The sequence below is a fragment of the Cardiocondyla obscurior genome, linkage group LG03 (genome assembly GCF_019399895.1).
Source record: "Cardiocondyla obscurior isolate alpha-2009 linkage group LG03, Cobs3.1, whole genome shotgun sequence".
In the NCBI taxonomy this organism is placed as follows: Eukaryota; Metazoa; Arthropoda; class Insecta; order Hymenoptera; family Formicidae; genus Cardiocondyla; species Cardiocondyla obscurior.
The window spans coordinates 2969543-2982918 of NC_091866.1; the positions used below are offsets into that span (position 1 = coordinate 2969543).

At 40.2% G+C, this 13376-nt stretch overlaps 4 protein-coding genes across 9 annotated transcripts; 3 read left to right on the forward strand and 1 right to left on the reverse strand.

Annotated features, from left to right (window-relative positions):
* Positions 1-20: 20 nt before the first annotated feature.
* On the reverse strand, positions 21-4320 carry LOC139101171 (PABIR family member 2). 2 transcript variants are annotated; one of them, XM_070654110.1, is made up of 7 exons: positions 4227-4320; positions 4014-4100; positions 3120-3926; positions 2958-3021; positions 2306-2694; positions 2080-2223; positions 21-1778 (listed from the first exon to the last, which is right to left on the reverse strand). In XM_070654110.1, exons 3-7 carry the CDS (start codon positions 3227-3229, stop codon positions 1550-1552), a joined length of 936 nt encoding a protein of 311 aa, XP_070510211.1. In that variant the 5' UTR covers positions 3230-3926; positions 4014-4100; positions 4227-4320; the 3' UTR covers positions 21-1549. The 2 variants fall into 2 exon arrangements, with proteins under 2 accessions (XP_070510211.1, XP_070510212.1); XM_070654111.1 differs by lacking the exon at positions 4227-4320 and having other exon boundaries at positions 4010-4098.
* Positions 4321-4372: 52 nt separating this feature from the next.
* On the forward strand, positions 4373-7383 carry LOC139101156 (ecotropic viral integration site 5 ortholog). Of its 4 annotated transcripts, none has more exons than XM_070654070.1 (6): positions 4373-4514; positions 5041-5331; positions 5465-5573; positions 5738-6085; positions 6153-6474; positions 6549-7383. In XM_070654070.1, the coding sequence occupies exons 2-6, from the start codon at positions 5063-5065 to the stop codon at positions 7079-7081; spliced, it is 1581 nt and encodes a 526-aa protein (XP_070510171.1). In that variant the 5' UTR covers positions 4373-4514; positions 5041-5062; the 3' UTR covers positions 7082-7383. The 4 variants fall into 4 exon arrangements, with proteins under 4 accessions (XP_070510171.1, XP_070510168.1, XP_070510169.1 ...); XM_070654067.1 differs by having other exon boundaries at positions 4399-4514; positions 5035-5331; XM_070654068.1 differs by lacking the exon at positions 4373-4514 and adding an exon at positions 4646-4801 and having other exon boundaries at positions 5035-5331.
* A 94-nt stretch (positions 7384-7477) lies between these two features.
* On the forward strand, positions 7478-11310 carry Lamp1 (lysosome-associated membrane glycoprotein 1). Its single transcript, XM_070654091.1, has 5 exons — positions 7478-7664; positions 8565-8998; positions 9128-9344; positions 9418-9606; positions 9723-11310. Exons 1-5 carry the CDS (start codon positions 7493-7495, stop codon positions 9860-9862), a joined length of 1152 nt encoding a protein of 383 aa, XP_070510192.1. The 5' UTR covers positions 7478-7492; the 3' UTR covers positions 9863-11310.
* Positions 11311-11678: 368 nt separating this feature from the next.
* Tim23 (translocase of inner mitochondrial membrane 23) lies at positions 11679-13322 on the forward strand. Of its 2 annotated transcripts, none has more exons than XM_070654129.1 (5): positions 11679-11854; positions 12324-12573; positions 12658-12827; positions 12968-13091; positions 13208-13322. In XM_070654129.1, exons 1-4 carry the CDS (start codon positions 11788-11790, stop codon positions 13087-13089), a joined length of 609 nt encoding a protein of 202 aa, XP_070510230.1. In that variant the 5' UTR covers positions 11679-11787; the 3' UTR covers positions 13090-13091; positions 13208-13322. The 2 variants fall into 2 exon arrangements, with proteins under 2 accessions (XP_070510230.1, XP_070510229.1); XM_070654128.1 differs by having other exon boundaries at positions 11680-11854; positions 12968-13085.
* The last annotated feature ends 54 nt before the right edge of the window (positions 13323-13376 follow it).

Here is a 13376-nt window from a genome sequence, read left to right on the forward strand (position 1 = left end):
GCAAAATGAAACGTTGACAGTGAACTATCATTAGGTTTATTAACAGGCGAGCGGAAGTTCGAAAGATACATGCTAAACGCATACAAGATCAGAACGATCCTTTCTGCACGTATTACTAATCATATTTTCTGGCACAATCAGATTCTCGTGGCACCGCCAATCGAGTCTCTTTCTCTCTCTACGAAATCCGACACTTCATATAGATATATGTAAATAAGATGCATTTTTCTATTTATATATATTTATGTAAAACGCAAAAGCTAGAGATAATATTTTTTAATATACCGTTTTAGATAAGTGCAAGATATTAGAGACTCAAAGACGAGCTTAATTTCGCTTCGACTGATGAAAGCAGAAAGGATAATGGAAACTGTTAAATGTACGAGTTAATACTTATGCTTTGGTTTAAGGAAAAATTCAACAGTCTACGACATCATTAATAAAAGAAAGCTCTGAGAGAGAAATAGAGTCGTTTGCGCGATATTATACGTAGAAACCTAGAACAAACGTGTCTATATATTATTTTTATATGTAGAATAAGATCATTACTTCATGAATTATAGCGACATTTTTGTGTATATGTACATATTACGTTAACGCTCGATGCATGCTGGTACTCGAGTTTCACTCGGCCGCAAATATGCTTTTTGGCAAACTGACAGTCGAAAACTGGGAGAAACAGACGGTTTATGAATTCTCCCCCGCACAGAAAAGATACCGTTGATCTCAAGCGTGAGGACACGCAATATATTCTCACTGCTTTCCTACAAGTTACTGAAAGGCATGTTTGAAAGATTCGAGTATTTTCGTCTCGTTTTTACTCTCGCGTTACGTGATTCACCACATTAAATACGTTTTTTTGCGGGAAACTTCAGAATCTCTTAATGCAGTTAAGTGAAACGCATCTTTGATTAATCGAACAAATAATTTTAGTTATAAATTACGCACGTTAGAGGTCATCGAGCGGAAACACCCGAAGTCTAAAATATCACTTATCAAACGCATTAAAAATAGATAACAAGGGTCGTTGAATAGAATGAGTAGAACAAATATAGCTGGAAGGGGACACTATCGTGTATACATTAATCGATACATACAGAATTGTATATAGCTACTTAAGGAAAGAAAAAAAAACAGAAAAGAGTTATTCCAGTTGGAGGGTATAAATACTCCATTCTGGAATAAATCTAATGGAACGATACGATTACGAGGGCATGTAAAACGCTTTCCGCCGATATGTGTGGTTAGGACAATTAAGGGGAGAGAACACTGTTGGCGCTATGCTTATTCGTACATCGAAGTATTAGAGATGTGTATTTAAAGTTGCCTTTCTTCTAAACGTTATGCCGCACTTGCACTAAAAGTTCCAAGCAATTCATGTCACATAACTGTCTTTTGGTCAACTGACAAGACTGACGAAAAGGATATGCTCGCGACTGTCGGATTCCGCGTGAAACACAAATGTCGTCTTCTTTGCATCGATATGCGGAGAAGAATCGTGTGACGTATCGAATCTTTAAACTTTTACGTGTTCGACTATTTCTTGCGTTCATCTGTGGCTGTCCTGGCTGATTTGGTCGACACGGACGTGATCCATCGATTTGCTTTGATTGCTTGCATCCGATAAGGAATCACTGTCGCTATTCGGGCCCACGCGAACAGGCGACGGACTGTCCACCGGCCGGAAAGAAAAACTAGGTGAATCTGCGCTCGATAACGATTCCGGCGTGCCCACAGAACTGATAGTTCCTGGGAGCGGGCTGGATAACGTTTCTAATCTGTGAAAAAAATATTCTACATGTATTATAAAAATACAAACGTGCAAAGTGTTTATAGTAAATGGACACTTTCGACAGTAGATACGAATACGGAACGGATATGTATAAACGAGCGTTTACTCGACGCACGTATATTAACGCACGTCTTCGCTCACTTCGTCGCCGATCGGTTGCCGTGGGATACACTGTATATTATCGATTTTTTACATTTAAAAAGATTATTAATTTCGTAATTAAGTGACGTTAAAATCTTAAAAAAAAATTAAATTATGCAGAAAATTATTATAAAAATATACATTACCTGGATATAGCTGACGTTAATAAGCTGGAAGTGCGTTTCGCGGGTGGCTGCAAATTGTGATCCATTCCAGCTTCATCTAATTCAAATTTTCTTTTAACTGGCCCTAAGCAGCTTGGCCTTATCGCGATAGGACTCAAACTGCGCCTGTATTTAAACAAAAAAAAAAAATTAGTAAAGAATACAAAAATTGTAGCGAGATAAATTTAGTATCGTAAACGAGTTTTACCTTGTGGCAAATGCCTTTCTTGTAGGACTAGGAGACAAATTACTCTTCCAAATGTGCATACCGGGAGAGTAACACTGTCTTTGATTGAATCCGGATCTTGTAGGAGAGGGTGAAGAACACAGCGGCGATCCGGTGATAGATAAATTTAGACTTAGTGGATCCAGCGGCCTTTTCGGTCGTTCCATTTTGTTAAGATGTTGCGTGGGCGACTCTGAATCTTTAAAAGACAATCCTTCTGCCTCCAAAGTGAGATCCTCCCACGATTGCGATATTTGCATGGCACTATGAATTTCTTTTTCGTGTGCCGCTTCTCGGCCAGCAACGTCCACGCATTCTTCCTGTCTTAACTGACTAACGCGCGGGGTTAATCTAGGAACATTACCAGGGCTCTAAAAACAAAAAAGATTAAATGAGATACGGATCGCTACGAGTGTTAAATCGTCTAGAATATCGAAAAAAAAATTATGAGATAAAACGTTATTTAACATTTTTTACATTAATCGCAAAAATTAATTTAAAACAAAAAATTATTAAAATAGAAAATAAATGCTATATTTTATATTTCGTTAATGAAGTAACAAAGAAAGTGTGTATAATTTTTAATCGATCTTAATAATAAGAAGTAAGAAATTAAATACAATAATAATCTTACACTGGTACTAAAGCGTCGTAGGCGAGTTGAATTAGCAAATATATTAAAGTTAGACACAGCGTCCCTGCAAATGATAAAACATTAGTTTAAAAACAATTCAATATAGAACCGAGAATATAGATCCGCGCTTTCGAATAAGAAGGCAGACGGTTTCGATCTTACCTCGATGACGATGTCGACGGCGTGGTGATGGACATGGTCGCGCTAATCTCGTTAATCATCGGCGCGCTGCTGGATCGTTTCAGGCTCACGATCGGGCAGTCAACGTCCATGATTGTCGGGGCGGATCGCGACGGGTCCAGGAGTGTCCCCAAAGCGTGATCGTGCGGCGTCCGCGCGCAGGTGGCACATAGGAGATCCCGTGGAGTCCGAGATTGCCTGAGAACGTCGTCCCCGTCGCCGCGCGAGTTTCCGTCGAGTTTTCCGTGCGGGCCTCGCGAGCTTGAGGCGCCTGGACACGTGCGTCGTCGCCGTCAGCTAGCGTAATCGACACAAGCATCGGAGTGCCCACCCTACTAGCGAAGAAGCCACACGCGTCCGGGTAGCCGACAGGCTTTTCTCGAAACGACCAGCACCTGGACTACCTCGAGGCGGGCAAGCGGGACAATAGGCGCGACGAAGGCAAGAAGAACTGAGAATAGAAACGAGCAGGAGCAGGCTGAGCGATCACGAGCGATCAAGGGTTTCTGGAACCAGGCCCGAGTCGGGCGATCTGAAGTTCTTGGTGTTCTTGATGCTGCTGCTAATGCTGCCGTCGATATCATAGGCTGGACGCTGTTGTGTTTGTGCGGGGCGCGTTGCGGCGATGCGACGTTATCGACCACTCTCCTTTGGCTCCCGTTCGCAAACCGCGACCATGATAAATTGCACTTGCTAGGACTTTCTCACGCGGGAACGGACCTAGGCCACCTAGAGCAGATCATTTCGGTTCCTTTGACTTCGACGGACAATGGATTAGCTTCGCTTCACCTGGGAAGAAAGATAAAGGGCCCATGATTCCGACTTTTTCATAACTTTATTCATCAGCCAAGCATGCAATTGTCTAAAGTTACCTACAAAAACAGTCGATCCAAAGACAGATACAGGTTTGCCTGACGGATAAAGTTACCAAAAAGGTGGAATTGGTTCCTAGAAGATGATAACCTGTCGAAAATCACCAAGCATTCCTTTTGATCCAAAGTTTTTGAGCCTCAAACACCCAAGTCCGCGAGTACCCGCGTTAGATCGAAGAATTCTCTTTCCTATACAATACTTAACAATTACAATTACCTCTATATTTCGTAATTACTTCATTCAGATTTTTTTCGAACGGTTTCCGCAACTTCGCCGCGATACGACGAGCGATAACAATTTCACAGGCCGCATCGCGCGTTCCGAAAGCTTCCCTCGGTTTGCGATCGCGCTTGAGGTTCCAGCGAGACGCGGAGGCTCAAAAGACGTCGCGGGACATCCAACGGACATCCTGTGCCTGCAGACTCTGCCCTGGACCCGGTCACCTGGGAAAATCTGGATTGTACGCTGCGCTCCCTTTGAAAATGTGGCAACTTGATCGTCGCGGTACGTATTCTCCTTTCGACGAATCGTCGGCCGTCACCGTCGCGCCGCTGCGGATCTGCCGCGGAAAAGGCCCGGTCGCCTGCTCGCCCGGTTCCCGCCAAGCAACTTCGCTCTGTCTGTGTTCACGGTTCCCGACGTGGCTTCTGTCACGCCAATCGTCAACAAGACAAACCTAACCCCATCTCGACTCCGCCGGACCCTGGCAGCTGACTCCCGGTGAAGGATGCCGATGCCCACACCAACGGTCGCCCGGTCGGATCAATCGAGCGACGACGACGACGACGACAGTAATACCATCGTGACGACTACACTTCGGGCTAACCGGCGTCTAGCTTTAATTTTAATTTTCTTAACTTTGGTATTATAAAATTCAAGCTAAAGTTCTTAAAAACCTTTGAGGATCTCTCTCGAAGCCGATTAATTACGCGTCACAATGACGGTAAATTCGCGTGTATGGAAACGTAATTATGGATTTTTTATTCAGGCTCGACAACTAGCCTCCTATTTCTATTTCCGACAGTTACAGATTGTTAGCTGCAGCCTTTACAATGGATGCGAGCATTGGAGACATCGACGACGTGTCTTTCCGCCTGGGGGAGATGTTTGACAGCTATGAAGAACTGGAACAGAAATTGGATAGAGTTTCGAAACATACCTTGGTGCATTACTGGAGACGAGATAGCAGAACCGTAAGCGGGGCTCATATGAAAACTGCTCGACCGATCAGTGAACGATTGAAGTATTATTCCGTCAAGTATGCGTGCATTTACGGTGGCCAAAAATTTCTTCCACGTGGCGCCGGTAGAAGACAATCTCAGTAAGTCTAAAATTTTTTTTAAACGATTTATGAATGTTCTTCTTGTCTCGATAAATTCTACTCCCGAACGTGTTCGTTTACTATGAAACGCTCTATATAATATTAACGTTTGTTCGTTACATGTGTTTTATAGATCTATACGAACGAATTGTCCCGCTCATATTATGGTGAGGGCGTCTAAAGACGGGACAAAGTTGGAAGTAACTAGTGTCAATAATGAACACAATCACGAAATCTCAGAGGTATATTTTAATAATTTATTTTACCTCGTGATATTTCGAATCTCTTAGCGACAATAAAAAAATATTACGTCCGACGTTAACCCGTTTATTATTAACATATTTTAATACTTAATATAATATGAATATAATATGCTAGATTACAGAATTTGTGTTTTTCGACGTAGGATCTATTTAAAAGACTGCCTCAAGAAAGAAAGCTTTGTGGCGAAATTAAACAAGAAGTACAAGATCTCATGCAGTTGCATATCGATCGTAAAAGATTGAAAGAATACGTGCGATTACGCACCAACAAGATACTGCGATCGAAAGATTTATTTAACATAGCAGCGGCTAACAAGCAGAAGAAAGATATCACTCCGGAACGTGCGTATCAACTATTTGAAAAGATTCGCAATATTGAAAAAATGCAGGCTAGAGGTGGTAATAGAAAGATATATTCCGAGTCCGAGGATGAAATAGCGCAAACCATAAAGAGAATGAAAAAAGAGCAAGAATCAGCTTGGGGCCAAGATGTAAGACATTTATTATCTTTACATTATTACGATATAAATGAAATAATATTTTCGGGGTATTTTTAAGGGGTTGCCGACGGAATTAGAAGTGAGCGAGGGAAACGACGGCGAAGATTCTTACAGCGACCAATTGACGCAGAAAGAGGTAGTCGGTGAGATCGATACGAATGAGGGTGAATTATTGAGTGCGGACAACGAAGGCGATATAATAGCGGTCGACGAGGAAATAGTTGGCGAGCTGGTAATGGAGAACGGCGATCCGTCGGTGATAGTCGAATCTATCGTTAACACAGACGGTTCTGTTTTCGTCGACGAGAAAGAATTCCACAACTACTGCAGCAACCATCTGTCACATACGGTGGACGACAGCCAGTCGCCGAAGCCACGTGGTAACTTGATTTTTATAATAATTTATGATTTGATTACGCAATAGAGTCCTCAAAAAAAATTTTGCATACGTCAGTTCTAGATATAGAGACGATTACTTCTACCACCACCATCGAGAAAATCACGAAGGAAACGTCTACTTCTCCCAACCATAAGTCACAAGCCGACTCTTTAATACTTGAACATTCGCCGAAGTCTTCCAGTAGCTTTCAAGAGACAGATTCGAGAATCTGGATCATGAAGGAGGGAACTTCTATGGAAACGGAACCCGAGAGCGGACCCGAGAGTGAGACGAACATGACGACCAAACCGGTCTCGACGATGAAGCCGGACATGGAAACGTCTGAGGCTGTATTATCTGATGAGACGAGCCATCAACTGCTTCAAGAGCAGCTGGCAGTGCTACGCGCTGAGAAAGGAAAGCTGTATCACGAGACCGAGATGCTTAAATTGAAAAAGGACAAATTAAAATTGCAAATTAATTGTTACTCGAACGAAATAAAGAAGCAGGAGATGGAGAGGGAAAAGTTGAGGCTCGAGATTAAGCTGCTTCAATCTAAAGTTATGGAAGACACTAACGATGTTTCCCACTACATTTTCGTGCCCTAAACTTTGTAAAATTATAAATAGCATGTCATCTAAGCCATTTTTATGTAAATACCATGAAAATCCGTTGTACATACATACCGACACGTCGTGTAATTTTGGAAATGACAGATTGTGTGAATGACTTATTGCAAACTAACGTTGAAGGCGTCAGAAAATAGTTTGTCAATAATTTTAACAAAAGATATTTCGTTGATATATATAAATATTAAAAAAAAAAGAGCAATTTTGCTAAATTGATTTTGTTACAACGGCAACTCTTTCTTAATTATTTCACGAATAAATCTTTTCATGTGATTCCAGCACGGGAGCCTTTGTTAATTCGGTCAAGTTCTATTTTTTTTATTTTATTCTTAAGTTTGAATGTGCCGCTATTTGTCTTTCTATCTGCCGCAGATGCCGCTACCGAGGCAGATGGCAGCAGGCTCCGGTGCCCCATGGGTCTCCTCATTTTCCTGGACCGCGCCGATCCGCTTGCACGAACGTATCGTAGTTGATCGTAGTGTCGCGACACGACTTCCTAGAACGTTCAACGTCATGCTGAGACCCCTGCTACTCCTCTGCTGGGCCGCGACGATCGTGTCAGGTAATAAATCCGCGATGCAATTCGCGGTCTCGCAGCCTCCGCGCGACGCGGACAGCTGGCCGCGTCGAGATCGCAGTTCACGGCGACGTCGGCGATTTCGCGCCCCGTTGTCGTCGCCGTTCTTTGTACCTCGCAATCTCGCCTCGGCGAGAGGGGAACGAGAGAACGGCAGGGAACCTCCCGCATCTCTAAGAGGCGACGATTGCGGGTTGTTTCGAGGGAATTGATTACGCACTTCGCATAGTCGGAGGAGGAAAAATAAACGCCATGATGAGGAGGCGGCCGAGATCTTCCTCGATGTTGTGACGACGGTAAATTAAGTACGGCTGCACTCGCGTTGCAGAGCGTCGCGTCATCGCACGCCTTGTCGATTCGACACGGACGATTACGCGGTTCGAAACAAAACGGTCACTCCGCATACGCGTGAGACATTGCGTGGTGTTCCCGAGTAGGAGGACGCACGTATTATGTTGCGCGATAAGGATTATCGCGTTTGAAAAAAGAATCTCTCAGATTTAATCAGCTGCGCTATTATCTTTTGTACGTATCCTGTATCGCCGCTGAGCTCAAAATACAATAATTAGTTGCCGCAATTACGACAAAGTTTATCTCTGTTTTTCTCGCTATGAACTTTGTTCCCCTTTGTTTCTCTTTGTTTCTCTTTTTCTCCGTACGATCTGCCCGAAACGATTGGTAGCATAAATAATAAATGTATAAAATTAAAAGAAAAAAAAAAAAAAATACATGAAATATTTAGTTAATAATGTACGAAAAAAAAAATTTAGTGATATATATTTAGGATATCTGGCTTTTGAGAGCTTCTGAACTTACCGAAGTTTTTAAAAAAATCTTTAGGGACGTGAATGATGCAAAATTGTAATCGGTGTATAATTTTAATAGCTGGCAGCCCGAGGAATGTCGCAACTAATAGTGCGAGTGCTGCTGTTAATCCTGCTGAAAACAAAGAACTTGCAAATCCTTCGTCAATAATTCAACCCGGTCAACCTGAATCGAATGTAGAAACAAAACTCAATCTAACACCTTCAAATAAGGATGAGCCGACACATAATTCCACCGAAAAACCGAATGCATCAAAACCTATTGATCCATCGTCTACAACTTCAACGTCAACGACTACTTCACCTATAACTACGCAGAAACCGTCTACGACTACAGAGATTACCACAACGTCTATTCCTACAACGCCAGCGCCGACAACACCAGTTCCTCCACCAAGCACTGGAAAATGGCAAGTTAAGGAGAACAACACAGTCTGCATTCTTATTCAAATGGCTGGGCAGCTTAACATTTCTTACATCAATGCTAATAACATGGTAAAAACTCTAAAACTCACGATATTATATGAATATTATTTAATAAAAGTATTGCCGAAAGTTACGATTATCGTAATTGTATTGAAATATTACGATCGATGCCATTATTAATTTTTATTTTACTTACAGTCGAGTTACAGAGTGCTGGACATACCTAGCAACGGTACCGTGACTGGAACTTGTGGTAAAACCGAGCAAAATCTAACGTTGTGGTGGCATTCGCCGAACAAGACCGCCACAAATAACTTCGAGATTCATTTCTTAAAGAATGAGACGGGAAAAGATTACACTATTCATCACTTTGAGATCTCTTTAGCGGCCGAGGAGTTCCCGAATGATAACTCAAGTAAGTATTATGTAAATTATTTACACTTTAATTGTAATTTTTCCCTCTGGATCAAATTTTTACCTTTCTGCAGATAAAACGGTGACTCTGGTGACCGCTACGCCACAATTCCAAACTGGATTAAGCAACTCGTATAGATGTTACAAGGAACAGAAGCTGAACTTGTTTGATCAGGGTACTAATTTAACCGAGGGTTTCCTAAAAGTAACCAATTTGCAGTTCCAGGCTTTCCGAAGTGATAACAATACTATATTTGGCCTAGGTAATTAGCCGATTTTTTTTATCTTGTCGTACGTAACGCTATATACTTTTTTTTTTTTTTTTTTTTATAATGTGCGTACAAAACTCATTTATCCCTTTTCCCTTTTTTTTTTTTAGCCAAGGATTGCTCATTCGATACACCCGATATCGTTCCCATAACTGTAGGCTGTGCATTGGCAGGCATGGTGGTAATCGTACTGATCGCATACCTCGTCGGCCGTAGACGAAGTCAGGCCCGCGGTTATCTCAGCATGTAAGCCGAGTTTCGTAAGGTTTCCTTTCTTCTTTCTCCCCCCCCTTTTTTTTTTTTTTTTAAATCGTTAAACTAATTTTTTTTTTTATGCGATTCTTGATTTTAATAAAATTAAGAATGTCTTATCGAAAATCTATGGTAGTTATACTTTGTGTTCTATAGCCGCAGGGGCTGTGACACATGTTAGGAGTAACAAAAATATACCTTAATACGTATCGCAGGGTGGTTTAAAATGATACAGGGTGGATAATAATTTCGAAGCAACGTGCTCCGTTTCACAAGAGCAAATACTCTCTAATAAGCGCGAATCGACGTAGTCTATTCGCGAGATCTGCATCTTATCTATGCCGCTCCGCTCTTGGTCGGCAGCGGGGAGCGTTTGATTTTTTCGTAAGCATTGTAATATTGAATGAAAATGAGAGAAGTTTTGATCGATATATGTATAATGTTGAGTTTACATTATGATATCCGCGTATTGAAGTTGCAGTTTCTTGTAACAGGCTACGTTATACGGATTATATGCAGAAAGCGCAATTTTTTTTTTTTATATTTTTTTTTAATTGATTCTCTTTTTTTTTTTTTAAAGTGAAATAATTTCCAAACTGTAATTATCGCGATACGATATGCCTTTGTATATCACACTTAAAAATAATACATCGATGTTTCCGTTACATTCGTACTCGAATTCTTTTTATTAAATTGTACTGTGAAGTAATAGCAGTTGTTTGTATAGCCCTAGGTATGTATGCGTGAGTGTATCAGAATAGTATGAAGGAGCACGCGCTTCACTCGTTAATGTTAAAATTGCGCTTTACTTGGAATAAGCATACACATTTAAATTAGATTTTAAAAATAGTGCAATTTTTTTAGGTATAAAAGAAATTAATACGTTAAATGGAATAAAATAAAGCATCAACATCAAAACGTATAGCTCAATTAATGAACGTACTAAATTTGAAGAATGCTTTGTTCTTTTGATGAACATTTGAATATTTCAATTTAACTTTAACAATAATCTTAAAAAGACAAATATATATATTTAGATGTACTACTGCTTGTAGAAGCACCGATGAGTTTTAACGCGGAAAATACTTTTGCGCTCTCGATTAAACGTAAAAATGTTTCGACGGTTTTACTTAATAAGATGATAATATATACGAAGATAATAAAATCTCGCGTTTATATTAAAAAAAAAGGTGAATGGGATTTAGGAGTTTAAAGGATTTTTGCGTGTGCACCGTGCTGCTTCATAAGTACTATATTATGACAAGACTGAACGACGAGTAGTGAGATGAAAGTGGAGGGCAAAAAGTAAAGTGAAACAAACAAATTAAGGTAATTAAATAAAGCGCTGTACATAAAACAAAGTAGTGATACTACTTTTGGACAAGTATGTATTGCAACTAGGCGAGATCTACACTATCAACAATAAAGTGGAATATTTCAAAAAGATCCGCCACCACTTTTAAAACCACTTTTAAACTATATCACATTTACTTCAAATTCCTATTTTTCCTTCCAGCTTTCTATCGAGATACCAAAACTTTCCTAAACTGCAAAGATCGTCAATGGCATCGAAACGTCGTGAAACAACAGAATTATTTAATTAAATGAGTATAACGATCTCCAGTTTTTATTCTCGAGAAATTAAATTTATGAAATTCATATTACTGCGGCCATTTTGCGTTCAACAAACAATCGCTCAGTGAGCTCTTGCATCTGATTAATGAATACTTTCAGATTTTAATATTCCAATCGGATGTAAGAGCTCACTAAATAGTTGTTTGCTGAACCCACTCCATTACTACGTAGCGACATGGCCGCATATCTTTTCGTGACGGAGGTCTACCTAGCTGTTCTCCGTGGAGTCCGTGGTTGGAGTCTCGTGTCTCAACGGAGTTACCGCAGTTTTCGAATTTTCATATAGAAATGATAGATTTACGCCCTGGGAAGGCCGACGCCGACAATGGAATGTACAACAATACTAACATACCAGGTGAGAAAGAAGATCTCACGGATACTTTTAAAGCGGGACCGTCTTTTCGCCGCGATCTTGTAAGCCTCTCTTTTTCTTTTTTCTAAGCAACGAATGCTTGATTGATAAATTGAGCTTCGACTGTAACATGACTACATGACTCTTAAAATTACATCATGAATGATTAGTTGCCTATTGTTTAAATCGGCAACGATGCGGGTTTCTAACCTGTCCAACGCACCCGCAAGTCTACATCGCAAATCCTTTTTTTAAACGTCAATGACATTTATAATTATAAGACTACCGAGCGTATATATGTATGTATATCACATTGATCTAAGCTGATGAAATATATGTCTGTATTCCTTTTATAAAAGAATAAAAATGATCTTTTAAGTTACGTAAAAACTGCCGTAAGGAGCACATAAAATGATCGATTGGTATTTTACATCGCTTATAGTATATTAATTTTTTTAATGATATTTTTCAGTCACCTCGCAACAAGGCTTGGCCTCACTCAGTCCATATTTAAATTTCGATCCATCTTACCTGCCGGTCACTCAGCCAGAGTTCATATTTCCCGAAGGTGCTGTGAAGCAAAGAGGCCGCTTTGAGTTAGCTTTTAGTCAAATTGGAGCTGCCTGCATAGCGGGCGCAGGACTTGGCGGTGCATCGGGTTTATACAGAGGCATTAAAGCGACGTCCATTGCCGGCGAGACTGGCAAACTCAGAAGAACACAGTAAGTCTTAATTTTTTTTTTTTTTTGCATTAGTGTTGTTTGATGACCCTAAAAATTATATATTGCTTTATTATTTCTTTCCAGATTAATTAACCATGTTATGAAGGGAGGCGCCAGTATGGCGAATTCGCTCGGTGTAATAATGATAATGTACACTTGTGCTGGAATAGGCCTAACTTGGCTTAGAGGAACTGATGACAGCTTGAATACAGTAGCTGCAGCTGCTACAAGTGCTACGGTTTTTAGATCGCCAGGTATAAACCATGGTATCATGCTTAAAAAAAAAAAAAAAAAATCGTAATAAACGATAATTTCTACCTACTCCCAAAAAAGTATCTGTCTACTATGCATAAATTATATTTATTACAATAAAGTAATGTATGTTGATTTTTAGCTGGGATCAGGAAAGCTGGCATTGCAGGTGCTATGGCAGCAGGAGTTGCAGTGATGTACTGTATCTGGAATAACGGAGGTTTGCCCTTGCAACGTGTTAACAGATGGAAACATGCGACGTAAGAGTGTGTACATATTCTAGAAAAAAAGCGTATCTAAATTACAGTAATGTCGTTATGTTATATCGATAACTTCTCGCCAAATTTAGTGAAGATTCTAATGTGATTTATTCTTTTTACAGATTAACATAAATTGTAACATCCTATATTAAAAGATCTTCGATGCGTTTTCATACCTTAACGTTACCTTGTATATAGGAAAACTTATCGTACGATACAAATAAATTATACAAAGGACGTTAGAATAAATAAATTATTGAAACCAACACTGCAGATATGCTTTCCAATAGA